Genomic DNA, 27,459 nt, shown 5'->3' on the forward strand with positions numbered 1-27,459 from the left:
CTACTATGAAACATGAAGTGCTGAAAGTCACTCACTGTTTACAATATTGATTGAACTCGAGTATTACCTGGAAATTATAGAGGTAAATACAAAAAAAAAGGTAATGCATGTATATACAGTGAACACTGGGGACTGCATTGTCCCATTATTTGAACATTTGGGTGGCATGATCCATTCACCTGTGCAGAAAAGTAGTGAATTTGTGCTATGAGCACCTGATACTGGTTCATACAGTCATGGCCGGCAAGTGGTGTGAGATGGGCACTAGTTACCTGGGCCCGGACCTGAAGGTGGGGCCCAAGCCTGCCACACTTTCACTCTTCTCCCTCCTATCTGGTCGGGTCTGATGCATTAGACCCAACGGCATGTCAGGGAGAGCCAATTTGGTCTGATTTATCGGGACAATTGGTCACAATCGGCCGAAATCGGACCATATAGTCTCAGTCTACTTGGTCCGATTTTGGCCGATTGTGACCAATCGTCCCGAAAAATCGGACCAAATAGTCTCAGTGTATGGGCACCTTCACCCCTTTGATGTGGTAAATATGAGTTTTAACACACACCAATATTTTTTTTTTATTGCTACATGTCACTACATAAGTTTGTGTATTTGATTTTTTTTTTTAAACAATTTTAATAAACATATTTTTTTTTATTGGTAATGTCACATTGACTTAGATGCAGATAGTTCCATATACTAACGGTCTATTCATTTTCATATAGTGATATAGTGATATTGCTGCACCTTTAGGAACCTGGGAAAAGATACTGTATGTGACAAATTTTTGCCAAAATAAACGTTTTGCTGCAGATATCCCTAATACCCCTTTCACATCGCACTTTTAAAACGGTATATTGCCGTTTTTTTGCCAGTTTAAAACGTTTAAGGCTGCAATGTGAAAGTGCCAGAGTTGATTTACCGGTTAAAGTTAACCGGTATTTCAACACGGTTAAAAAGCAGAGTCCTACACAGTTCAAAGCCGTTTTTTTGGCAGTTTGAACAGCTCTATTTCAATGGCTTGAAACGTGTCCCTTGGGGGTTAAACGGGTTGAATGTTTGAATGGTATTAAATGATTTTTAAAACGGTTTTCACCTGCAATGTGAAAGGTCTCAAGGCTCAGACCCGTTTTAAAGTGCCATTTAAGAATACCGTGTCATTACCCATTTCTGCAATGTGAAAGCAGTATAAACTTGCTACCAGAGGCAGTGGTCTGTTGGGGTTGAAAAACAGAATTTGCTTCATAATATTAAATTATCTGCTGGAAAATAAATTCTAACATCTGTAATTTAACCATGTTCAATTTAAAATAAGTATAATAATTAAGCATAATTGATTATAAATGTAGTTATTAATTATGTTATTATTTCAATATATACTTCCTGTCCAATTTTATAGATTTTGAGAGCTGTGTTACAGAATATCTGGCAATATGAAACCAAAGCTTCTCATCGCAGAGTAGTTTATAAAACGTCAGTTAACGATCTTCAAATTCACTTGTGGTTCCAAATGTTCCATCTAAAGCAATGATCCTGTCGATAAATATGTCATCTTTCAGCCAGAAGTATCTTTTTCGTTTATGGTTTACCCTGAACAGATTGTATTTTCAGCATTCCAGCAGAGTATTCCCTACTACTTTGCCATTGATTAAGCAATTGTTTTACTGCTTTCTTTAAATGCCTCCAGTTCTGACTCCTGTTCTGTGTTTTCTTGTCTCTAGTGATGTTTACGGATTGCGGTGCGCAAAGACGGATACAGTATGAAACCAGTAACCCTACAGACTTTCGGGTCGATCACGATGGAGTTATATTTGCCGCAAGAACTTTTGACATTTCACCTGAGCAGACCGAGTTTTTGGTCTACGCCCAAGATGAGGAAACAAAGCAACTTTGGCACGTCACTGTGGAAATCACATTAAGACCACAACATGCAAAAGATCCGCTACCGGTAGGTTTACTTAGATGTCCTCTACCAATTGGAAAACGGCTGTGGAATTTTTATTTCTATAATTAATGTCTTTGTTACTTGTAAGGGGATACTACTTGTCACTATCTGAGATAATATGATTGCGATATAAAACTGTTATATGATTATTTTCTCTACACTTAGGGAGTTTACTATTAGCCGTGATCATTTTATTTATTTTCTTGCTATAACTTGTTTTTTTTTTTTCACAAAGTTTGCACTATGGTCAATTTTGGGCTATCGAACTAAAGTCCTTTTTCACGAGAACAGTTTTCTGTTGTTTATCAGGGATTATGCTTTGTGTTCTTTGTGAGGTATACGAAGCATAAAAGGCCCGCTATCAGGGCTAATTGAATAGCCCCCGGTGACTCAGTTAGCCGCTGTAAATTACCACGGCTTATAAATTAATCCTTTTTATGACGTATTTTGTATTAATTCATTCAGATAAGCAGAAACACGGAAGTCATTTATAAACATTAATAGATTGACAGGTCCATTGCAAAGCTAAAGTGGTTTCATATTGCATTAAACTATTTTCCTGGGGGTATAAAGGCTTGAAGTTGGTGGTATGGGAGCACAAGTTTGCTCTTGCTGGAATAACTGTGCAAGTAATGGTGCTCCATGCTAAAGGGGGGCTAGCTACAGTTACACACCTTTTTGTTCTCAAATGAAAAAATCAGATTCCATGTTGTGAAATGAAATATATTATCAGGGCTGTAACTACTGTAGAGGAGTTTTTAGAGAAATATCTGGAGTCGATACTGTCGCAGCTCTACAGCCATTGCTTTTGCCTTACAAGGGACCTATAGATGCTTCATTCACCCACTTTTCAGTCTGCACAGTACTAAAGCTGGCCATACAAATACCTGGTAATGGATGAGAGAAAATTACAGATGACCATTTACTTTGAAATGCTGGAAAACTGCCAAAAACTGTCATTCAGATATTACCAGGTTTTTCATCCAACCAGCCAGATCTGACAATAAATCTGTAGATGTATGGCCAGCTGAAGAGTGTCCTCAGGGTGCTCCAGCAGTGTTGCACTTCCTGGTGCTGGTTGCCCCACCCCCCCTTTCTGCAACATCATGATGGGGTCATACTGATTTATCTTATAGAGCTTCAATCAGTGAAAACCAGGGATTAAAGTGGGTTGGAACATCTTTAATAGTGCGGTGAAACCAATTCAGTCTTCGCCTTGGCCAGAAACAGAAAAACATTATAGCTTGCAGTGGGTTCCATAAACCCTACCTGGTGAAAACTATGTATTCATAGAAGGAGTCTTGGTTATTTTATAGCCTTAGAGTGCACTTCAAAATGCATCATACTGTTCATGTGCTCAGTGGTTGAAGAAGTGCATTGAAGCAAAAAACTTGTGTTTGTATTTTTCCCAATTAAAAAATAATAATCAAAACAGTCCAAAATACAACAGATGTTTCACCTTAGTAATCGCAATCAAGAGTGTGTTTGATTTCTTGTTTTAGTTATATTAATGCATAAAGGGACGGATATACAGTATTGACATAAAGGGAAAGATTCAAATGTCATATCGCACCCAATCTCTTGTGTAAAGAGACTGTAGATCGTGGGGCAATATGCAATTTATTTTTTACTTAATGCTGATCGCATTTATTAAGGTTGGATTTAGGCACACAAAGCAGCTAAACCCAACCAAACTCGTGGGCATAATGCAAAACATTCTGGTTGCTTGCCAAAACGGGCGACTCTTCGCAAATTTTAGTTTGCCACCCGGGGGGTAGTAAGCTGAAACAATGGTTCTGGCAGCCATATGCACCCGAACAGATCTACATCTGAATAGCTCTGTTGGGCGCCCTGTAGTGGCTGCCAGCACAAAAAAAAAAAAAACATTTGAATCCGGCCCAAAGAGTTTCATAAAAAAATCTTTAAACACATATTGGCCTTTTTATGAAAAAATGCTGTCCTGCCTCTTTCATTCCTTATCACTGCATATGTCAAAGATAAGGAATGAAAATACAGCCCTGTTTACCAGATAGCCAGGACAGCAGATCTGTCCCAGTGAAGAACATAATAATGAAGTTATACAGATGTGTCCTGATACTGTACATCTAGCGTCACATGATTTTGTCCACTAAAGGAGTTTGCTTTTGTAAACCAACAAGAATCACCCCCTTAGTGTGAAAACAGCTGCGGTGGCTGCATCGCAACACTTCCTATACAGAAGCACATTCAGTTGCAAACAAATATGCAAGTGTTACATATCACATTGCGAAGTGGTTTGTTGTATCCTTTTGTGACTATTTTGGGCAAAAAAAAATAATATATATATATGTGTGTAAGCCGTTTGGGTTCTCAGGTTGGCACTCTGGTTAAAGATAAAACTGTTCCAGTGCCAGGCACATAATGTGGTTAATAGAAAGCACTTACCCCCTCGTAGAAAGGATTGGAGCCGGCACATAGTAGTAGGTGAAGAAATAAAGGATTTATTGCAATTACATCATTGCACAAAGAGACAGCTGCCGACCTGACAGCCGTTTCAACTGCATGTGAGCAGTTTTCATCAGAGGTATATGTGTAAGCCAAGAGATGCAGAGAAGGCCTGTTTAGCATTAGTGGACACATCTGTACCTATTGGTACCTATCATTGCCAATTACTTAATTTCTGACACTGCTTACAAGCGACCATAAGGTTGTGCATGAGCAGAGTCATTTGTGACAATGGGGGTTATTCTGGTTCACAGGCAGCACTGCCTACCTTTCACAAATGCCGCCGCCCACCTTCACAGGAAGAATTCGGTCTCACGGCTGTGAATGGATGTTTTACGTAAACATCCATTCGCCGACCATCGAATGATGTGGAGGGTATACGGGAATCGAAGACACTCTGAAGTGTCTTAGTTTTGCGTGTGTTCTCGAGGAGAACATGGCGGGCAGCTGACATCGGGTGATGTCAGCTGCCCACCCCCAACACCCGCATCACTGGGTAACTTCCATGGGAACGCCCAGCTTTATCCTGGAAACACCCATGAAATGCGGGGCGTTTCCATGGCTGCTTCCCCTGGCCCGCCTCCCCCTGCCCGCAGTCTTGTGTGTGCGAGTGCCTTGCGAACAATTTGTTTACTGTGGCCGCTCGCACACAGCGCATGTGCAGTTCAAAAACATACCCAAAATAACCCCCAATAGCCACTTTAGATGTCAGAGACTGTTGGGGACTGTTATAGAAAAAGTGTCCGACACCATGTTAAGAATAATGGGGCCTGATCACTTTATTGTCCTAATTCAAGATACAGTATATAACTGATACCAATATTGTGTGATTTTTAGGTGAAATGGGGCCGGATAAATAGATGCACTATTTGATTTTTTTTTTTTTAATGCTATGATATGATTACTGGCGTCATTTTGGGAAAATCTGTCCAACCATAGACATTTTCCTGTTAAATCTCATAAATCCTAATAATGTTCTTCCAATATTACGAGAATCTTACAAGGAGCTTTGGATCAGTAAAATAATTCTGTCATTTATAGCTGAAGCTCAGAATTGTATTTCTAACAGAAATAATGGTGGTAAAACACAAGGTAATTGTATTGCATCACAGCTACAGATTCTTAAATCAAAATCTGAATTGCTGCTGTAATTTAGAATTTATTGGAAGCTGTTAAAATAAGGTATTGAACCTAGCACAACTCATTTTGTTACCTCTGTAAGACATTTACAATTTAAAATGATGCTGTCTATCCATTTTCTAATAGGTTTTTGGGGGTATTTACCAATGCTTGGAGAGAAATAAAGGGGGGTATTCAATTTGTGGGGAAATATCGGCACTCACCTATTCAATAACGACAGCATTGAAGGGTGTCAAATCTGTCCTTTTAAAAAAGTTGGATCTGTTTTGTCGGAAACGGCCGCAGATTGTCGAATTCACGGATGTTGTTCGACAATCTGTGACCATTTTCGCCGATCCGCTGACTTTCTGACACTCTACCGGATGTCGAGTTACTGTCGGATCAACCAAAAACAGCCAGGGATTCCGACTGTTGGGACATTCCAACAGTCGGAATACCGGATTTAATACCCTCCAAAGTAGTAACCAATTAGTTCCTAACGATCAATTTTCATTTTTATAAGCTGATTGGATGGTACTTTATCGTTATCTACTTTCTCTCCAAGGTTTGATACACTTCCCCCATTAACTGAAATATATCGAGCACGATGTTTTAGGTATTCCACTCTCTTGCCAGGTTTACAGTGAACCATGTATTGTCAGAGAGAATAACCATGTTCGGCAACATTAGGGCCTTTGAAAAGTAGGGGCCGATATAGCACTCTGACAATAAAATATAAATACATTTCTGCAGTACTCTCTTCGGGAACTTGAATATTAATTGTACACTGCATTTGTCTTTGGATCAATACAATAGCTGTTTATTGATTCCATTTTAAAGTGCCTTGCAAGTTTAGATATGTGTTTGACAGTATAATGCTATCTGAAGTCATCATTGTAATTAGTAGTGTCACAGTTGATAACAGAATAAATACAAACTTGTAATGTAAGGTTAATAACAATCACAGCTTGTTAAATAAGTGTTTTTACTAGTGACAAATGAAAATAATAATACATGTAACACCATTGCTTATATTTAAGGGGCCTATTCATCAAATACGTTTTGCAGAATATCCACCTAAAATACCCATTTTCAAGGGCTATATGCAAATATTAAGCATTCTCTGGATGCACAGCACATGGGGATAATTGCTGTGGTCTCTCCCATTTTCACCAGCAAAAGCAGCCCCGGTAGTGTTTAATGGAAGCTGCTGAACTTTCATATTTAACTCATTCTGGAGCTTGTTCCTCAAAGCGAATGCCATTAGCCACTGCAGCCCATGGGTTACATTACACAGAAGGTACCAGGAGGGGGTATGGCGCTAATAGCAAGACCCTGCCCCATTAACTGTTTGGGGCTCTCCCAGAGAGGCGATGATCAGTGTAGGTATATAGGATATGAACCCAGGGCCATCTTTACTTAATTGTAGACTGAAATGCCCCCCCCACCCCCTGATTAATACAAGAGGACAAGAGGACCCCACATGTGACATTCACTGGCTGCATGTTGGAAGGCCGGTAGAAAACACTGCTTGGCTGCTCTGATTGTGAGATATTTGCAGTCAACAGCTGCATAGCATCTTTCTGTGCCTGCCTATCAGCCGGCTGCCCTCTGTACTCCCATGTAGTGTAATGCCAATTGCTCTATACCAGGGGTCCTCAAACTATTTTGCTCTGGGACCACATCAGACAATAAAAATAATGACAGGACCCCAGCAAGTTACTACAGAAAGTTATCTCGTCACATGTGTAGTCAGCAGACAGCACATACATGGCAGCATTGTGGAGGCACAAAGTGATGGGAAGAATCTAAAATAACAGATAATTCAACAACTTCTTGAATCACTGATTGAGATTAGAAAAGTCATCAGCCTGGTGGTCAGCAATATGGAGTCGTGACCCCACAGTTTGAGAACCGCTGCTCTATACAAAGATCAGCCGGCTTAGAGGCATGCAGAGAAAAATGCCGGGCAGCATTTTCCACCTGCCTCCCAAGAATCTCTAGAGGCACCAGCCTACCCCTATTGGAAGGCCCCTATAAACATTTACATTTCTGGAGTCAGAACAGTAATTATGTAATGTTAATCTGAAGATATGCGCGATACACTGGCAGAACTACCATTGGTGCAGCAGGTGCAGTGCAACAGGACCCCTGAGGACTAAGAGGCCCACATGGGCCTCTGACACCCTCTGCCACTCCCTGTCACCCACTACAGTGTTGCATATCATGAACTCGGGTTGGGGTAGAGGAGGGTGGCCCAAATTATATTTTTGCACCTGGGCTCACAACCCACAAGTTCTGCTACTGGCGCATTACACATGTAAACCAACCAATGAGATAATGACAGATGTTTCAGCTTGCTTTTTAAGAATCAAGACAGTGGCATAACAACCTCACAGTGGGGATGTAATTGTGGCATAAGGGAGCTTGTGGGCATCAACAGGAAGTTATGCCTACCACCTAGGTCTACCGCATTCTTCTTTCCTGTCTTGATAACACCAGTTTAGTACAGCACACACTCACTACTGCTATGTTACTACCAACAGTTGTGAGAAATGTCCTAGCTGTGGTGATGGCAAGACAGCTCCCCAGAGGCGTACCTACATATGCATAGGCCCCATAGCAAAAGTTTGTAAGGGCCCCCTATTTAGCAACTGATGGTGATAAATGTATGATCGCAGGTGGGTAGCCTAGCGCTCACCTCTTATGTAACACAATGGTGTGCAACACACACCATTGTGTTACATAAGAGGTGAGCGCTAGGCTACCCACCTGCGATCATACTGTACTTTTGGGAGTCTGGACCACTCCAGCCCAGCAGCCCCCTCACCACAAGAGGTATTTAGCGCGAGCACTCACCCCCATTTCTACTGATAAATGTATGTAAAAAATATTAGATAGATAGTAAAGATGGGCCCCCTTCAGCTCTGGGCCCCATAGCAGCTGCACCCCTTGCACCTATGGTAGTTACGCCCTTGCAGCTCCCTAGAATATGGTCAATCTATCCTAAATCAGGACAGTTAGCTCAAATATGTACTTTGTATTTGAGGTAGAAATGTATATGCAATTGCTTTAAAAATGAAAAAAAAAAAAAATATGTTTATTAGACACCATCTGCACAGTGAAAGCAGTTCTGTTTTAAGATATAAAGCCATTTTTTCATGTAGGAAAACCCTCCCAGTACAGCTATTTACCACAGTAAAGCAGGTATGCTACTTGCTGTTACACATTCCTTTTGTAATGGCGATTTTTGTAGGAGATACACGTTCATTATAAGAGAGCCTTGCGTGACTCAGAATCCCTGAGTAGGAACAGAAAGGAGTGTTGACACCTACAAAAAGATTAATGGTCAGTGTGCAAAGTGGGTCATCCAGCGCATCCATCTTGTCTGACATAGGTTTAAAATAATTACAGATTTAATTCTGTGGGATTAAATAGGGTCATAAATATTTGAAACCTTCTTTACCAGCACATATTAAATGTGTCTTTGGAACTTGCATGACATTTTAGCAAACCCAAGACTGACTTAAACTATCTGCCTGAATTGTGGCAGATATGATAATGAGAGATAATATAAATCCTACAAAACTGTTCATTTATTCAGCAATCAGAGAAAGGAGTCTTATGTAGAGATGCAGCGATGCATTTTAACTTCCAAGAGAGCTGTCTTATACATACACAGTAGGGGTTCTGTTACAGACACTTATGCCTGGGTGTTCTTATCATCAAAGATTTGGGTTCAGGGGTGTAAGATGAATTAGCATCTGCACAAGACGCATGTATGGGACGAGCTGGGTGTATCGAGGTGTTTTCTGCTGAATGCTCAGTATCCACACATCATTCTGCTGCCAAATGCAAAAACTAGATTTCATTTAGAGGAACCAGATATTCTAACAATCTCCAAAGTATAGGGAATAATCATATAGCATGTCCACAAATCCTTTTAAGCTGTACAAAATGACTTTATTTTTACAATTCCTTTGATGTGGCTGTGATCGAGTGCCAGCTATTACTGTCAGTGGGATATCATTTGCACCATTCAGGCCCACTTGAAAAGAGAACGTTAATTCATATGTACACATAAACCAATGTAATTAAAAGATTTAAATGTACAAATGTGATGTGAAGTATAAAGAGTATTGATGTCCCCTTATTCCTGTGACTTCATTTAGATATAAATGAGGCTGTAGCGCTCTGCTCATGTGCAAGATTTCTCAGGGGGAATCAAGGTAGCGCTGGGAGCTGGTAGTGCTGGGAGCTGATGGCACTGGGAAGCTAACGGCGCCTGAAGTTAATGGTGCTGGGAGGCTGAGGTGATCTTTAGTTACAGGCTTGAATTTTTTAATATATTAAGTTATCTATCTGCACTTATGTACATGGACAACATCGTTTTAGAATTGCGGACCTGACAGCCTTTCCTTTAATGAGCTATTTTCGAAGTTCCATATTTTCCTAATAAATATACATATAAATAATGTATAATAATAATTTATAATATCTGTCTTATTTGTAATTCATTCCAGCTTATCTTTAAAGGCGGCGAACACAGTATAAATATTACATGGAAAATATCACTTATTTCCATAATCATGGTCTTCTCTGGATGACAGCATAAGTCTTGTCACATTTGCAGTACATAATAAGCTGAGAAAGCATGTGCTATGTCTTAAACAACTCAGCATAAATCATGTTTAAATATAAATGTGATTTAGCTCTGAATAGAAAACACACGGAGAGCTGCAGTATATTGCTTAGATTTTGTGTTTTACAAATCGCACCAGACATAGGGGGTTATTCAGTCCTGATCACACGGTAGGCCAGGAAATAATCAGATTACTACTCATGCATGAGGCCCCCTGCAATAAAACCCTGCCTTTTCATTTATCGCTGGCTGTATGCAAGTTGATTGGCAAGAAGCTGGTGCTTGGGGGGTGGTAACTGGAAATTTACCCAGGTTGTGCGACATTAGCCCGGGCCTGATTCTATCGTACCCACCAAGTAAGCCTTGGGCTTCGCGCAGACTGCACACACTAGAAAAATCATTCCAAGCCGTACTAAGCAATTCGCAGGCTGGCACAGGGCGGGATTTCACTCTCGCTAGATTAAGACTATAGAATCTCTGACTCAGACCCAATTACTTACAGTGAGGTGGCATACAGGGGCATAAGTGTTGGGGATACGTCGGTTGGTCGACCTAAAGATGGTTGACAGTCATTAGGTTGACGCCACTAGGTCGACATACTGGAAGGTCGACAGGCACACTCAGGCCATACATTCACAACCCGGCACTCCTGTCGATAAAACTGTACATGCATACAGACTTAATATATGCCGCAATGCACAGATTTGATGGCTGAATTCATTGCCATCAAAGTCCATTGCGTAATGTGAGTCCTCATTACAAAGCTGATTCTCTATAAAACTACCCTATTATAGCAAGTTTATGAGAGAATTAACAGTCATGCTCTCGTCACACAATGCCTCCACCTCCCCTACATCAATTTCTTTAATCATTCATAATCATGCTAAGCCTGGCACTCACTAGTAGGAAAGAATGCTCACCTGTTAAACGGTCATAACATGTTGCTCAGAACAGCCGCAAAGGCTTCTTTAAGCTGGGCATACACTTGTGGGACTTCTCCCCTCTGAGAAGTTGCACGCACCCCCCCTTTCACATACCAGATGGGGTAGTTCCCATCCTTGCTGGCGGGTCGCCAGGACGTCCCCTCTGGCGACCCGCCAGCAGCCTCGCCAGCGAATATACTGAGACGCGCGTGCGTCTCACGCGCACGCGCGTCTCAGTCTCCGTCGCCAGCGCGACGGAAACCCTGTCTGTCTCCGCCTCAGGGTTAGGGGGGGTTAGGGGGGGTGCGGGCAGGCGGCGGGGACCCCGGGTTACCGCCGGCAAGCCGGCGGGGACCCGGGGGAACGGATGGAAGCGCCGTCGGAAGGGGACGCGCGCGCCTCTCGTGCGCGCGCGTCCCCTTCTCGCCATCGCCATGGCGCTGGCGGGGGATGGCGGCTGGCGACGCCAGCGCCATCCCCTGCCAGGATGAGACCTACCCCATCTGTACTGTACGATATATCGCTTGAGATCCCAGCCAAGCCTGCCTGGCTCGGATGAGATCCAACAGACTGCACCTGCGGCCGTTGCGACTTTCATTGGACCTGCTGTCAAAAACATGCGATTTGGATGCTTTTCATCTCATAAGAAACCCCAAATAGCAGGTGAATCACCCTATTGTATGGCCACCTTTAGAGTTAGGAGAAAATCCAACAAAGTGAGCACATTTGTACATGGTTTGCCAAGTTGCGATGCAAGATTTGGACGTGTACAGTTTATATCTGTTTTCATGCAGGAAAACTGTGACTTAAGGTTAGCATTCATTAGGGCGACTTCTCCCATCAGAGATGTTGCCTGCAATGCCCCGTTGAGCTGCCCGGGAAGGTCCTGGGTGGCAGGGTTGCATGTAATTCCAGCCAAGCCTGCCTGGCTCCGAAGCAATCTAAGAGATCACTTGTGCATCCGGCGCGACTAGCAGGCTCCGATACCTCACATTGCATTGGACCTGCTGTCATCTACATGCAATTTCCTGCGATTGATAGGAACCCTCTATACCACCACCACTGAACCTGTGAAAACCCGCCTGCTGCACAACATATTTTTGTCAGCTTCAAAAATTGCACATTTAGGTAAAATTTCTCCTAATTCTATTTGAGCTATACAGTGGGGACTCTGAGCTACTGTATGACACTGAGCTACCTAAATGGGTGAACCTGCGAAGTTGACAGCATGCTTATAAGGCTCCTAACTCCTTACTTAAGATAGGAGGAAAGCACAGAAACTAATATAGATTTACAAAGAGGGGGTTTCAAATGCTTCACAGCTGTGTTTATATAGTACCACCATACTATCGGCCCTGTTGTTACTTTCTCAGGAAGGCAGTAAAAGACTGACATTATTAAAAGGGTTTTTTGATGTAGCATCCTTATGGTGCCCACAGACGCATCGATCCCGGCGTGCGTTCTGGGCTTAACTAGCACACATAGCATCGCATCGTATGCCTTGTGCATACGATGTGCATGCGATGCGATGCTATGCTAGAAAAAGCTAGTACAAAAACTATGTGCAGCACATACTTTTTGTACTGTACGATGGGGTGCCGCGGGAGCGCGCACCCCATCGTATAGCATCGCACCGCCGGGATCGGTGCGTGTGTGGGCACCATAAGGCTGGTTGTAGCATCTGCACCTGAGCAGTTGTTCTGATCCATAAGCACTTTGGGGTGGTTGAAGTATCCTAAGGCTCATAGTAGGATTACAGCAAAACCATTAGCCATTGTACTTTGCATCCCACCCACAAGCATAGCAGCCCTGTTGGGAACACTTCATAGGTTATGCTGTGAGAGATGAGCTATCATACAAGGACACAATGCTTATAAGGGACAATTACACTTGTGTGGTAGTATTATATACCCTGTATGAAAAGATCCACTTGAAGCACATCCTGCCCGCAGCAACCTACCTAGTGCCCACGGTGCAGAACATAGGTGGCCGCTGGCCAACTCAGATATATAATTGTTAAGGTTTTTACTTGTGAAGCAAGAAGAGATGGGATTTTAATTCCAATTCTAACTGCATCCTTCATCTAACATGCGCCCATATGGACTATGAAAATCTATCTTTGTTGTCACATCTTGGAAATTAGTTTGAGGATAGTGGTGTTTATTAAGGTTACAGTATGTACATAAACCATATGAATAGAAGTTGGAGCTCCATCTGGCCTCCCAGGTCTCAGCATTTTGATCCTCAGTATGGCAGTCACCAGTGGAGTGATCACATTGGCCATCCTAGATGTAATAAGAGGCTGCCTTTTCCCTAGGGTCAGACAACAATGAGAAGGAGATAACGCCTGACAAAAGCAGTAGTGCTATGTATGTCCTGGGGATTGGGGGTCTTATTTGTACCCAGCTTTCCTTAAATCTGTGTGCGCCTGTGCATACCACACTGCTATTACTTCATTGTATTCTATTCTACTTTTACCCCATTTACGCCCAAGAAAGAGGCACCGTTTTAGCATTTGGTGACATTGGATAATTTGAATGCTATAATGAACTCCACATGTTCTTCACACCTTGTATTACTCTTTTTTTATAAAGCTCTTTACTTTTTTAAAATCTTGTTGGTACAAAGCTACTGTCTTGCCGTAGCAAAGCAGTGTCCACAACCCTAATGCTCCCTGAGTTTACTAGAGCTAGTGACCAGGCTGGAAACCTGTATTGGCCCATAAGGTACCTGTGTTACCTCCCATGTTGTTACGGCACTGCGGCCACACATTGGACTTATGTTTATAAACCATACACAGAAAATAGAACTCAAAAATCTATAAAAAGTCTATATTTTGGATTGCACTCTAAATCCTGACTTTGTCTTGTTCTCTCTTCCACTCCTGTAACCAACTACATTTACTCACCAAGCCTGGACACTCACCATATTGATTCCTCTTTTGCAGCCACTACACATCAATTTTGTTTCCTCTACATCTCTGCTCAAGATCTTTCTTCCACTTTTAAGAGTTTTCTTTTATTAGCTGAATACATGCTTGTGCCTTTGAGGATTATATACATAGTGTACATATTGCTTCTTAGACACGTGCATGCGGCATCACATCAGTCTAGGTTACCTTATGTTATCAGATTATTTTAAGGTATAAAGCAGTTACACAGATGAAATAACACATTGGAACAGGTTATTATATTCTGATAAATTTTTCAGTATAACTGTGAATATACAGATGCAGCCGTTCTCATTTAGCCGGACCTTGGCGTGCAAATCACCATGGCCTGCCAGCGAATGTGGCGCACGTATATCTGAGATGCTCGCGCACCCCATTCTTAGCAATGGATGCGTGAGCGTGTGAGATGCTCGTGCGTCCACGTGCGCAGGCGTGCCAGCCACCAGAAATGTAGCGCTGGTGCAGGTAATGAGGTCAGTTGCATCCGTAGGTGTCTGTAGTTGTTGCATCCGTAGATGTTCATATCTAATTGCATCTCATCAGGACTGTCTTGAAGTCTGGAGCGACTCCTTATGTATCCCTCCTATTATCCCTATAGATCAGTGGTTCTCAACCCCCCCCCCCCACACACACACACACACAGTTCACGTTTTCCAGGTCACCCTGCAGGTGCATTCGTTACTGACTGACACATTTGAAAAGATCCACAGGTGGAGCTAATTATTTCACTTGATTCTGTGAGGAGACCTGCAAAACATGCACCGTGTGGGGTCCTGAGGACCGACTTTGAGAACCTGTGCTATAGATTGTAAGCTTTGCGAGCAGGGGCCTCCTTCCTCTATGTCGGTTCATTACTACCCAGTTTGTTTTATCTCTTTTCAATTGAAAAGCACAATGGAATATGCAGCGCTATGTAAGAAAATGTATATAATACATAATGTCATGCTACCCCACAGGTGTTCTATCCAGATTTTAGGTCTTGCCAAAACAAAAAGACTCACATATTATACAGTATCTAATCTAATGAGCGGCTACACTGACTATATTGTTGCCACTTATCCTCTCTGGTAACTTCCAATTTATTTACGTTCCTACTTCTGTAGTACAATATCACAGATATACCGTAAAGAGCAAATCACCTGACTCATTTTGTGAGTACAGTCTGTGACTATGGGCCTTATTCTGGTCTGTGCTGCCGGAGGCGAATATGCGGGCAGGACCGTGCGTCCTAAACCCCGCCTTCCGTACAGATTGCTCACTCCGTCCTAATGCGGTAAGCCGCTGACCGCACGGAGCACGAGTGGATTTCTCATGTATACACCTCCTCCATCTCTGGGAACCTCCCACATCATTCGATGGTCGCATACCATCGAATGCAGGACCGAGCGGTCAGGCAGCTCCCGCGAGCTCAGACCGCTCGGGCATTTCTCCGTGCAAAAGCAGGGATCTGGGCGGGCAGCTGACATCCGGCAATGTCATATGTCCGCCCCCTACACGTGCGTCACGGCCGCATTACCATACGTACGCCCAGCGTTTTCATGGGAACGCCCATGAAACGCGGGGCGTATGCATATGTTAATGAGGCCAAACAGCCCTTCACGCCCCTCTCCTCCCCCTGTTCGTAGTGTAAACAATTCATGCGGAATTTGGACGTATGTCCCTTTCGCACATGCGCAGATATGCCTCTGCACATGCGCAGACACAAAACATCGGCGGAACGAACGCACGCGGACATATCCGCACCAACCAGAATAAGGGCCTATATAACACAAATCAATGCAGGCAAAGCACTTCTAGTTATGACAACTTGTATAAAAAATCTCATCTACTGATACTTTTCAGTCCACTCAATTTAAAGCACCACTACTTTCAATACAGCTTTTAAAATAACCCCCCACATAGAACTCTGCTGTGCATGATAAGGCTCAAAGTGGGGAATTTACTAAGATGGGAGTTCTTTTTACATGGGATGTTGCTATGGGCAACCAATCCGATACTATATAAATTAAATTATATTACCTTCTAGAAAGTGCTAAATAAATAAGAAGTAAATTCTGATTGGTTGCAACATCCAATGTGAAATAGAACTACCATCTTAGTAAATTTTGCCCCAAATGAAGAGAAATGTAAACAACAGGCACGTCAGAGGATCCTTTTTTAGCTATTGATTTTAAAAAAAAGTTACAGATTTTGTCACCAGGTGGCGATATTGAGAATGCAAATCACATAAAGAACATTACAATTGTTCAATGTATCCATTATTGTGGTCAACATCAGTTTCCATGTGAGCAACATAATTCTTTATAGTAGAAAGCAACAATTGGTGGTATAACCAACAGCTGATGTATAATGTAGTCTTGCAGCTCTAACAGGTCTTAATAATAAACAAACAAAAAAAAATGCAACCAAAAGGCACATAGGATGATATCCAGTGATTGTGTTGGCCAAGACGTTCCAAGGTGATTTATCAACAACTATATTTAGTCACCCAGATCACTGGACCTCCCTCTATGCAGATTTTGGTTGTAGGTTTTGTTTTTGATCTATAACATAATATAGTGTTCCCGCTAGGCTGTTTTAGCGGGCGATGCGCCCTGTCCGATTTTTTAAGGGCAAAATGTGCCCTGCCCCTCTCGCAGCGCCCCGCTAAAACAGCCTCAAGGGGAAGCCCAGACGGCGAAGCCGTGCGCTTCCCCGGCAGCATAGTGACTTCGGAGGTGCCGGGCCCATCCCCCTTTGATGACGTCGGTGGCCGGGGATCGCCCCCAGCTGTGACGTCGGCGGCCCTGGTCCACCCCCTGGCGCCCTGCCCGCTGTGAAACCTAGAGTGAACACTATAATATTACAATTGTAAAACGCAACGGAATCTGCTACGCTATATAAGAAACTGTAAATAAATAAATTAGACAACATGTTCATTCTTCATTGTGCTATAGAGGATGCTGTCCTTTGAATGGGAACTGTTAACCACAGTGGAGGATTTGTTGAACAACTGTAATACTATTCAAGTGAAGTGTATTGCAGCAGTGCCACCTGGTGACAAGTATATACTGTAACTAATATGTTTTTTTTTTATAATCATTTACAAGGCAAAACCATACTGTAATTGCCGCTTTAAAAAAAAAAAATGTCTGAGCTTGTCCAGCATCCCGTCCCTCTGGTGAGACGCTATTACATATGCCACATTGTTCAAATTGTTGTTTATCATGAGCATTAGAAATGGTACTTGTGTACTTGCACGGCGCCCCGATAATTAGTCGCCTGATTTTTTAATCGCATCGCATGTCATACACCCGATGGCATGCGATGCGATTTTAACGCATATACGATATTAAATTGTATAAGCACCCTAATGGGTGCTTTTAAGCACCCTAATGGGTGCTTACAATGCTTAAATGCACCCCCATGCCACCCCCCAAGTATAAACGTGAACCCGAAGCGTGGTGAGCGCAGTGAGCCCGCGAGGGGCGGCGGTACGCGTCCTACGACCTTTTTCACGCCCACTATCCACGTCGGCGTGGAGTTGAGTCTATAAAGTGTGGCGAGCGCAGCGAGCCACCGAGCCCGAAGTGTGGCGAGGGGATGCGGATACCTGTGAAGCCCGCAAGGGGACGCGGATACCTCTGAAGGTATCCGCGTCCCCTCGCTGCGCTCGCTTCGGGCTCGGTGACTCGCTGCGCTCGCCACACTTTATAAAATCAACTCCACGCCAATGTGGATAGTGGGGGTATGAAAAGGTAATAGGACGTGTATCGCCGCCCCTCGTGGGCTCGCTGCGCTCGCCAAGCTTTGGGTTCACGTTTATACTTGGGGGGTGGCGTAGGGGTGCATTTAAGCATTGTAAGCACCCATTAGGGTGCTTATACTATTTATAATCGCATCCCATTGCATTGTATGGCATTGTATGCCATATACAATGGCATACAATTTTAAAATTGCATGCCATTGTACAACATCGGCTGATATCGCGTTGCATCACATGCGATATGGTCTGCGATGCGATGGGCGCCGTGATAGTACACAAGTACCTTAGAACTTTCTCCAGAGTCCTCTAACAGAGGATATTTTAATTTTAAAAGTGTAAGGGGTATTCAATGTTTGCCGATATTTCCGGCAGGCAGAAATATCAGCCATCAGTATTTAATGTTTAAAATCAAATCTGCATCGTCAAAAAATAGACTGGATTGCCTACTCCGTGGCTGTTTTGAAAGATCTACGGACTTTCCGACTGTCAGAATCTATTCAGTCGGAAAAACGGAGACAACATTGAATAAGGCGAATTCGAATTTGACATAGTCTTGTCGGAAACGTACAATATTTCTGCCTGTTGGAAGTATCAGCTGGGATTGAATACTCCCTTATACTGTATACCAAAAATTCATGTGTAGCACTGCTATTTACTTATTTAGAGGCCTATTCATTATTCCTTCATTTCTATAAGAGGTGGTGAAAACAAATAAATTAACATTTTCATCTCCTATCGTGGACATTAACCATTCAGTGCAATGGTACTGCCGGAGATACCACGGATGTGCCACACCATCCTCATTCACTAGTAAAGGGACTCATACTTAGTCCTCTTCTGTAGGAACTTGACACTATCTTCAGCTGTTGAGAGTTCCCGGTTGGCCACTCCTGTTTTCCAGGAACACACAGTATGGAGATACAGCTATCACACAGAATCTAGACACGTTGCATAATCTTTTAACAAGCAAGGTCTGCTTGTGCATCTTATTCGCATAGCGGGACTGGAACTGCTGGCTTACTCACTCCAGAAATCTCACTGTGCATGGAGTATTGAGGCTCAGTGTATGAAAACACATCCGTATTTCAGCATCATAAACAGAAATAAAATATTTATATATACTTTCTAGAAAATAAATAAGCGCTTACATTTTTTTCTCCCAATTCTCCTGATTTGACATTTAGCACACAGCATAAACAATTGTAATCTGTAGAACAATGTATATATATATGTTGATGGGCATTTCTGTTTGTAAAGCCCATATCTCTACAATGCACACGCAGTGTATAAGATATTGAATTGTCTTTGTTTTTATATTTTAAAGGGCTCTTTCGAGATCAGAGAAATTAAATTTCCTCCACGTAAGCACAATGGCTTTCTGCAGAGACAGAAAAGGGACTGGGTTATCCCACCAATTAATGTACCGGAAAACTCAAGATCTTTTCCTCAGGAATTAGTACGAGTGAGTATCAAACTGATTATTGTTATTTTCTGCGTTTCCCCAGTAACTACAAATATCTGCAGTTTTGTTACCATAGCAAATAGGTATAGACATCAGAGTACTTGTATGTATATTTAGGAGAAGGGGGTGTGCTTAATCTGGTAAAGTTGCAGTGTGTTGCAAACACAATAAAATGTCATCTTTGTACAAAGTAAAATGTAAAAGAAAACAATGCTTTCTTGTTACATATTCACATTATATGTTATTATTGTAAATTAGTGTTTGAAATGTCACATAAAGGCATTAATTTACCGCACAAACGAGTTAAGATAGTATATCGGGCTATCCAATTATAGCCCATTTTTATTGTGCTGTAAATGACCAGTTTTTGGGTGATAATTCATGGAATCTGGGTTAAATTCCCATACCTATGTATTATCACATAAAAACGGGTCTCTGGTATCTTGGATTATGCATAATCGTCAGTAAGTGATGCTTATTGGGGTAATTAAATTGCACCAGCTGAATCCATTAGCTACGGTAAATTACTACATCTAATTGGATACCGTCCAAAGGCGGCTTCCTTGTCATGTTTGGTAAACCTCTCCCTCTCGAATGGTCTATTCTCAGGCAGGAGATACTGTACAGGTTGAGTATTGGATAACGGATTATTCCATATTTTGGAATATTTTTATATTTGAATGTGGTATCTTGAGGTATCTTGCATTTATTCTGTATAAGCACATCAAACACATGAAATACACACACATATATTTTACTTGTGCATGAAACAAGGTTTTAAAACATGAAACAAAGTTTGTTCACAATTTCAGACCATGAATTTGAATGCCAAACAATCATGTCCTTGCACATATTTAGTGCCAGTTACATATCATGCCCCCAGTAGTGTCAGTTACATGTTATTACCCCAGTAGTGCCAGTTACAGATGTAGCCAGTATGTTTTTAACAAAAAAAAAAAAGCTCATTTAGGAGACTATGGTTTTCGGAATAATTTGGATAATGGATATTTGGATAAGGGATACTCAACCTGTATATTTTGAGACATAGGGGGATATTCAATCTGGGATCACGGCTGTCGATCTCCGCTGACAGCCGGGATCCGGGCCCCGTTTGCAGTCAGATTGACCGCAAAACGACAGACGGGATTCAATGTCCCGCCTGCCGATGGGCGCAAAGGGGGCGTGGCCGCGAAAACGGCCGTGGATTGTCGATCTGCGGCCTGGATAACGACAATCCACGGCCGTTATCGGCAGAACGGGCCTGACAGCTTCTGAAGTCGGGCCCGTTCTGCCGTGATCCTGCATCAATGCTGTCGCTAATGACAGCATTGAATAGGGACCTGCCGCTATTTCCCATGTCGGAAATAGCGGCAGCAGATTGCATACCCCCCTAGGTGAGAGGAGTCCTATTGGGGCATTTACCCTGAAGCCTCATTACCTCATTTAGTAATTATTACCTCTGAATTGTGACATGAAATTACTACAGGTTTTATCTCGCAGCCCAATGCCGATTTATTGTTAGGCTGTGATTGGTAGAATTAGTGAGGAAGCATGTGGATTATTACTTTGAACCTTTTGCTGTGTACAGTTTTCGTGTCGGTCCTTTGTCTTTGTAAGGACATTTAAAGGCAAACATGTCAAGATGTACTCTACAGGTGACTCACACAAGGCTGGCTCCTAGTACTGCAGCATTGCTCCTGTTTTGATCTGTGTTGCTCATATTTATTGCTTTCAGGTGTTTTTGCAATATTTTTTTTTTTTTGTTTTTGTTTTTGCAGCTTCAGTTTACTTTGTTCTCTTTTCATCTATAGATCAGGTCTGATCGTGATAAAAGCACGTCTCTACGATACAGCATGACAGGTCCAGGAGCTGATCAGCCTCCAATTGGTGTGTTTATTATTAGTCCAATCTCCGGACAGCTCTCCGTAACAAGACCTTTGGATCGGGAACAGATTGCGATTTTTCATGTAAGAAATCAAACTACAGTAGCAATGAGTTTTAGGTGTAGATTCATTTAGCTGTGAAGGTCCATCGGCTGCATCCGACGGCTTGCTTTCTACTTGCACATTTGTGGGACACAAGCATAAGCAGTAAACCAAGGAATACTAGCACAGAAGAGTCGAGCAAAATTCTTGCAGCTTCAGTAATTGAATCTATCCCCTTCGGTTGTTGTATCATTTAATTGTCTGTCCCCTGGTAGCTTTGTCCCAAAGCCAAACTTTTTATCCTTTTCTGGAGAGGCCCAACTTCCCACCACTACTTTTTTTTATGCTGACTGTTACATTTTATTCCAGCGGAAAGAGAATGGTGCTGTTGTCCTTGGAAACCACTCTTATGGTCATTTTCACCATTGTACATAAATGAGCACCACTCCAGTATAAACAGTCCATATTGACTACATATTACATACTGTACTTCCAATAGTGGTGATTAGGGTGTGGCATAAAAAGTCGGGACCAGAATATTGACATGGACAGCATGTCAACATTTCCAATATTAGCATTTAGAATATCAACATTCTGACAATGGGTGAGATTTAATGCTGCCCGAGTTCAGCGGCAGTGCGAGATGTCCGCCGAACGCAGACATTTTTTTAAAGGGGAATTAACTTTCAAGGCATGGTTTTGTCTTGTAAGTTAATTCTCCTTTAAAAAAAACACGTTCGGCAAGTTCAGTACATTAAATACAGACTGTCGAGTTCCTGTCGGAAGGAACAAAAACCGCCCCTGATTCCAACTAACGGGATGTTCCGACAGTCGGAATCCGGGATTGAATACCTCCCGTAGAAGGAAGTGGGGTAAATGCAAGTCTGATAGCAACTATTGTTTCTTCCAGCTTTTCATGAGTATTACAAATGTATTTTATTATATTGTGATATTATACAACACTATACACTAATGGTGTGGACACACAGGGGCGATATGACTTCCGAAGTTGCCGATATAGTGCACATCGGAAGCCATATCGCATAACGATTGTGTACTTTACAGTGCTTGTGAGCTTGATGCGCTGCCGATGCGCGCTCCCGAGTGAGCCCAAATCGGCAGCGACATAGTGAGGGCAGGCAAGACTATATAGAGCAGATCTGCACTATATAGTCTTTGTGCCTAATACTCACTTTAGCTCCGGCGGCCAGAGGGGCTTCTCCTGGGGCTGCAGGGCTGATGACCCGGAAGTCCACCCTAAAGAGGAGGGCGGGGGGAGTGGCCTCTGATGTATGCACGGCGGGGGGAAGCTGTTGCTGTGGGGTGTCGCAGCACGCTGCCAGGTACTGTCCTCTCCTCATCACGCTGCTATCTGTGCCCCTGCCCGGCACTTGGTGTCCTCTCCTGTACTGTCCTCTCCTCTTCACGCTGCTATCTGTGCCCCTGCCCGGCACTTGGTGACAGGTGTCCTCTCCTCTCTCTCCTTCATGCCGTGCGATGCGAGTTCTGATGCGATCAGATCGCATCGGGACTCACATCGCACGGCATCATGTCGACCGTGTGTACACACCATAAGAGAATCATGAAGCACACAAATTATATATAGTAACATTATATAGATGGTAAAGATGAGCCTGCCCAAATGAACTTCCCACTATTACAGTTGCAGAGAATTAATTTAAGCTGTTTGTAAGGCACTGAGGACTGGTCTATCTGTGCTGCTGCTAATGATACAGCAAAGTTAGAATGGAGGCACACAGTGATAGGTGGAGATACAACGTGCAAACCAGTCACTGTAGAGATCTATTAAAACAGACTGTTGTAACTGAGCCTAATTCATCTGATTAACAATCATTCAGTAAGAATTGAATTTGACTTTTGAAACACTGTGTATAAGGTACTGTATTTTGTACATGTTATATCTTGACTAGCAGTTCATTACAGCACTCACCGTTATCTATCATAAAATCCACTAATGTAATGAGCATATTGAACACAAAAGACAGTGGAAAAGAATGCAGCATGAAAGAGGAGATTTGTTCAGCGCATCTATTATGTAGTTCTGCAGTTACTATGGCTGAATTGACAGCAGATTCACTGATATTTCTAAATAACTCATCTGGGACAAGTGCTTCACTGGGACTAGTTCATAGACATAGGGTAATTTTCTGTATCATATTTCTACTGAGAACTGCCATATAAAATTGTTTTTGCAGTTGAGGGCACACGCAGTGGATGTAAATGGAAACCAGGTGGAAAATCCCATAGACATAGTGATCAATGTAATAGATATGAATGACAACAGACCAGAATTCCTGCACCAAATTTGGAATGGGAGCATTTCTGAAGGAGCAAAGCCAGGTAAAGAATGACGTTTTTTTGGTTGTTTTTTTTTTTTTTTTTTTTTTTTTACTTGTTCTATTATTATTTTTCTATTTTTATTTTGTTGTAGTTGAAACTTTAAATATCCTGTCATGGTCAAGGGTATTTCTTTTCATGACCAAACTCATATTTCCTATGCAATATTCTATTATTGTGTCACACTTGCTAAGATGTTTGTATGTGATTAAATATTTTACTGTGCAATGTGTTCATTATCGACGATATAGAAATGTATCAATAATTTTTTTTATACACAATTGATTTAATGATTACCCTTGGAGTATTCGAATATTAAAATGAGTCTTAATTATATATAAATTATTTATATACTTTTTATTACTATACCCACCTTAAAACCAATGGGATTTAATAACAACTTTTCTATAATTAAAACAAAAATATTTTTAAAGAGCCATATAAAAAAATTGGGGCCTCATGAGTGGGGAACCACATCCAGGCTTCTTATGAGGCTCATGCTGCTGGCTGAAGCTCAGCCACTCCCCGGAAGAACACATGCCCGTCAAAAGGTGATGAGTGCCCCAGTAGTTACAACTGGTATGGCCTTACCCCTACATGATTGACCACACCATCTAATATTGGGGCCTTAGAGGTAGCTGGCAGCTTAGTCCATAACCCACTTCTTAGTAGGGATGGCCATCGATGCAGACAATATTGATGGTTGCCATTGATGGTGATTCTGCACCCAGCCATCGATAGTGGTAAACTATTTGATGGATAAATATCAATAGTTTTAGCAATCGATGGTTATCCATTATATTTGTCTGAATGGTCCATGGGCCAATCAGAACTCGGGGGTGGGACTAATGGGTGTTGGGGGGCGGAGCTATGCTCCGTGTCCCGGCACCTTGAAAAAAAAACAGGAAACATTGGTTCTCCTTTGCCATCGATGTAGGAAAACCATCTGGTTCTCCCACATTGATGGCAAAAGTATTCGACATTGGCCATAAACCATCCCTACTTTTTAGCCACTCAGTCAAAAACAAGATGAACATGCATGTCCTGCAGACTTCCTGACAACGTTCAGGAGGAATACAATTATAAAGGCTAGACTTGTAGATACAGCTGTCCTAGGCCATCATCAATATGCCATGTTCTTGCTCTGCTGCCCAATAGATAACGTTTATAGATTATTACTTGATACGTTGACACAGATCATCTAGTAAAATATATGAAAAGAATACAGTTAAATAAATGGCATGTCTCTGCTTCCCAAGGTTTGACTTTCCTCAGGCCTTTATGGAGCATAGAGCACTGATTATATGGAGAATTATTAAGATGCAGATGTGGGTTCATTATGCACAAGCTATTCTTTCATGCATACCCTGCTATACTGTATCTCTCAAGGACAGTGAATTACTCACGTTGACAGTCCCAATAATATCAGCTAACCTTTTATTTTTCGTCTTCAAAATATCACTAGAATCTGCGCTCTGTCTGGTTTTTACTTTTAACTCTTGTTTTAGATTTGACTTTTCTCAGCATACAGTAGTTCTCTATTAAGATGACTTAATATACTGTGGGGTAGACGTATGAAGCAGTGATAAGGGAGGAGAAGTGATAAAGTGCCTGGTACTTTATCACCGGCCAATCAGCTCCGAGCAAAGCCAGCGATGCGAGGGGATGTGGTGCACTGGAAACTGTGTCCATGTTGACTGTGTCGACATTCTGGTAAAAAAACTGTGAAAAACCCTGTCAACCTTTTGACTGTCGACCTAGATCCTGTTGACCTATTGCTTGTGTCAACCTATTGACCTGTTAACCTAAACCCATGTCGACCTAGACCCATGTCGACCTAAAGCCATGTTGACCTTTCCCCATGTCGACCTAACAGTGTTGACCTAACCCTTGTCAACCAACTTGCTGTAGACCCAATGATCCCAACCCATCACATGTATTTCTATATAAGTGGACTTAAGCTATTTTCACACACATAACAAGAAGATAGCTAAAAACAAATGCCTAAAAGAGGTTTCAGATTATTAGACAGCAAAACTTAGCCATAATTATCACATAACTGTTGCACTTTACTCCGCCCTCTTCATAACTCCTCACATACAGCCCCTCTACCACTCCTGTCAATGAGTCTGAGTTGGCCTTGCCTCAGTGCGAAAGGGGTATAACACAGGCTGAAATCATGTTAATTATCTCATATTGGATTTGTCTGTGAAGGCTTAGTCCCTATCTGCTTCTACCTCCAATATGTCTTCACAGCTCCCTCTGTCTATATCCATGTAGTGTAAAACATGTAATTTTGATTGCATTTTTTGTTAAATAGTATTTTGGTCTGTTGAGTGGCCTCTACTGGTCACTGGCAGTACTTCACCTCAAAACAGTGAGGATTTAAGGCCCAAACACAGTGGCCGATTTTGAGCTGAAAGCTGCTGTTTGAGCTGCTTTTAGCTCAAAAGCCCCCAGTGTGTACGGCCCGGCGATGATATGGGAGTGCGCATCAGCACTCATTGCTGGCCTGGGTGGAAGTAGAATGGGTGGTATCCTGACGCGTTCAAATAAAAAGCTGCAGCTAAGCAGTGAAACACATCACTTTACTACCCATTCTGCTTCCACCTTGATGTTCTGTGCCACCGTTGTCCCATCCTTTGATCATTGGAACCAGACCAGCCCAATACCCTGCAGATACAAGGGACTGCAAACGCTCCCCCAGGACTACCCTTTTGTTCACAGCCCACCTGGCCAGCACCTCACCTGTTGGACAATTTCTGAGGATTGGGGCCTTGTCTGCGACAAGGCTCTTTGAGGTACCTGAACAATCCAATGCCATTTACAACACCACTAAAGGCATCTATTTTGGCACATAGGAACGAATTCCATTGCACGAACTCTACCTTCTAGCACGCATATGTGGAACCAGTGGGTGAATATAATATATCAACATGCATACGAATGCTGAATTTCAGTTAATTAGTCCTCACTGTGTTTTATTATCATTATTATTTATCAATTATTAAACATTTTTTAATCCATTATTTAACATTAAAATGATATTTTAAATACCAGTGTTTTTAGCACTGTTACCCTTTGTTTTTTTTTCCCCAACCTATATATATATATATCCTTTCTGAAAAAACATCTGTTTATTAAAGCACACACTACAGTAATTCCCCTTTTCCAGTATTTGGTAGGATCTCTCAAGAGCAGGGCCCGGCTTGACCTTGTTTTGACAGCTGTACTGATTTTGCCTTCCTTCTGTGTGTCTGTTTTATGTATGTCATGTTCCTCCCCGACAAGTGCTAATTTTTCCTGAGGACATTGCAAATTGTATAATAATTTTTAATGTGACTCCAATTTTGGTCAAAATTGAAAAATGACCTGAGAGATCCATTTCATATGACCTTTCAACCCAATCTAAGAGGTTTGGTAACGTTAAATAGTTTTGCAAAGTGTGCTTGTGGCAATCACACTGTTTTCTTTACGTTTCTGGTTTTGTGTCTTTTCCCCCCAGGATCTTATGTAATGACTCTCACTGCAATTGATGGCGATGACTCCAAACAACCAAACGGGATGCTGAGATATAAAATTCTGTCCCAGACGCCAGACAGCCCCTCATCCAACATGTTTACAATCAATAATGAGACCGGTGATATTATCACCTTGGCAGCAGGACTTGATAGAGAGGTAAAAGTGCTATTTATGTTGTATATACTGTGTGTTAGTACTATATATATAAAATAATGACAACTCAGAAAGTTAAGAGCAGGGAAAAACTTTAAACAAGATTATTGAATGACATTGTATTTTTCTAACCATTGTAAAAAAAAAGAAGAGAAAAAAATATATATATAGGTTTATTATATAGCAATAAATATAACATAAAGCAACTTTATGGGGGATCTTATTGAGTTGGA

The 27,459-nt window shown here is 42.0% G+C and overlaps 1 protein-coding gene across 1 annotated transcript in view; it reads left to right on the forward strand.

The window, feature by feature from the left end:
- CDH2 (cadherin 2) overlaps positions 1–27,459 on the forward strand; it is a 259,251-nt gene that overhangs the window by 170,507 nt on the left and 61,285 nt on the right. Inside the window, exons 3-7 of the mRNA XM_083187475.1 lie at positions 1,720–1,946; positions 19,131–19,268; positions 21,080–21,235; positions 23,410–23,554; positions 27,057–27,229. Coding sequence (XP_083043601.1) covers positions 1,720–1,946; positions 19,131–19,268; positions 21,080–21,235; positions 23,410–23,554; positions 27,057–27,229 — 839 coding nt within the window. The remainder of the gene's footprint in view (positions 1–1,719; positions 1,947–19,130; positions 19,269–21,079; positions 21,236–23,409; positions 23,555–27,056; positions 27,230–27,459) is intronic.

The sequence above is a fragment of the Crinia signifera genome, chromosome 5 (genome assembly GCF_055691185.1).
Source record: "Crinia signifera chromosome 5, ASM5569118v1, whole genome shotgun sequence".
Lineage (NCBI taxonomy): Eukaryota > Metazoa > Chordata > Amphibia > Anura > Myobatrachidae > Crinia > Crinia signifera.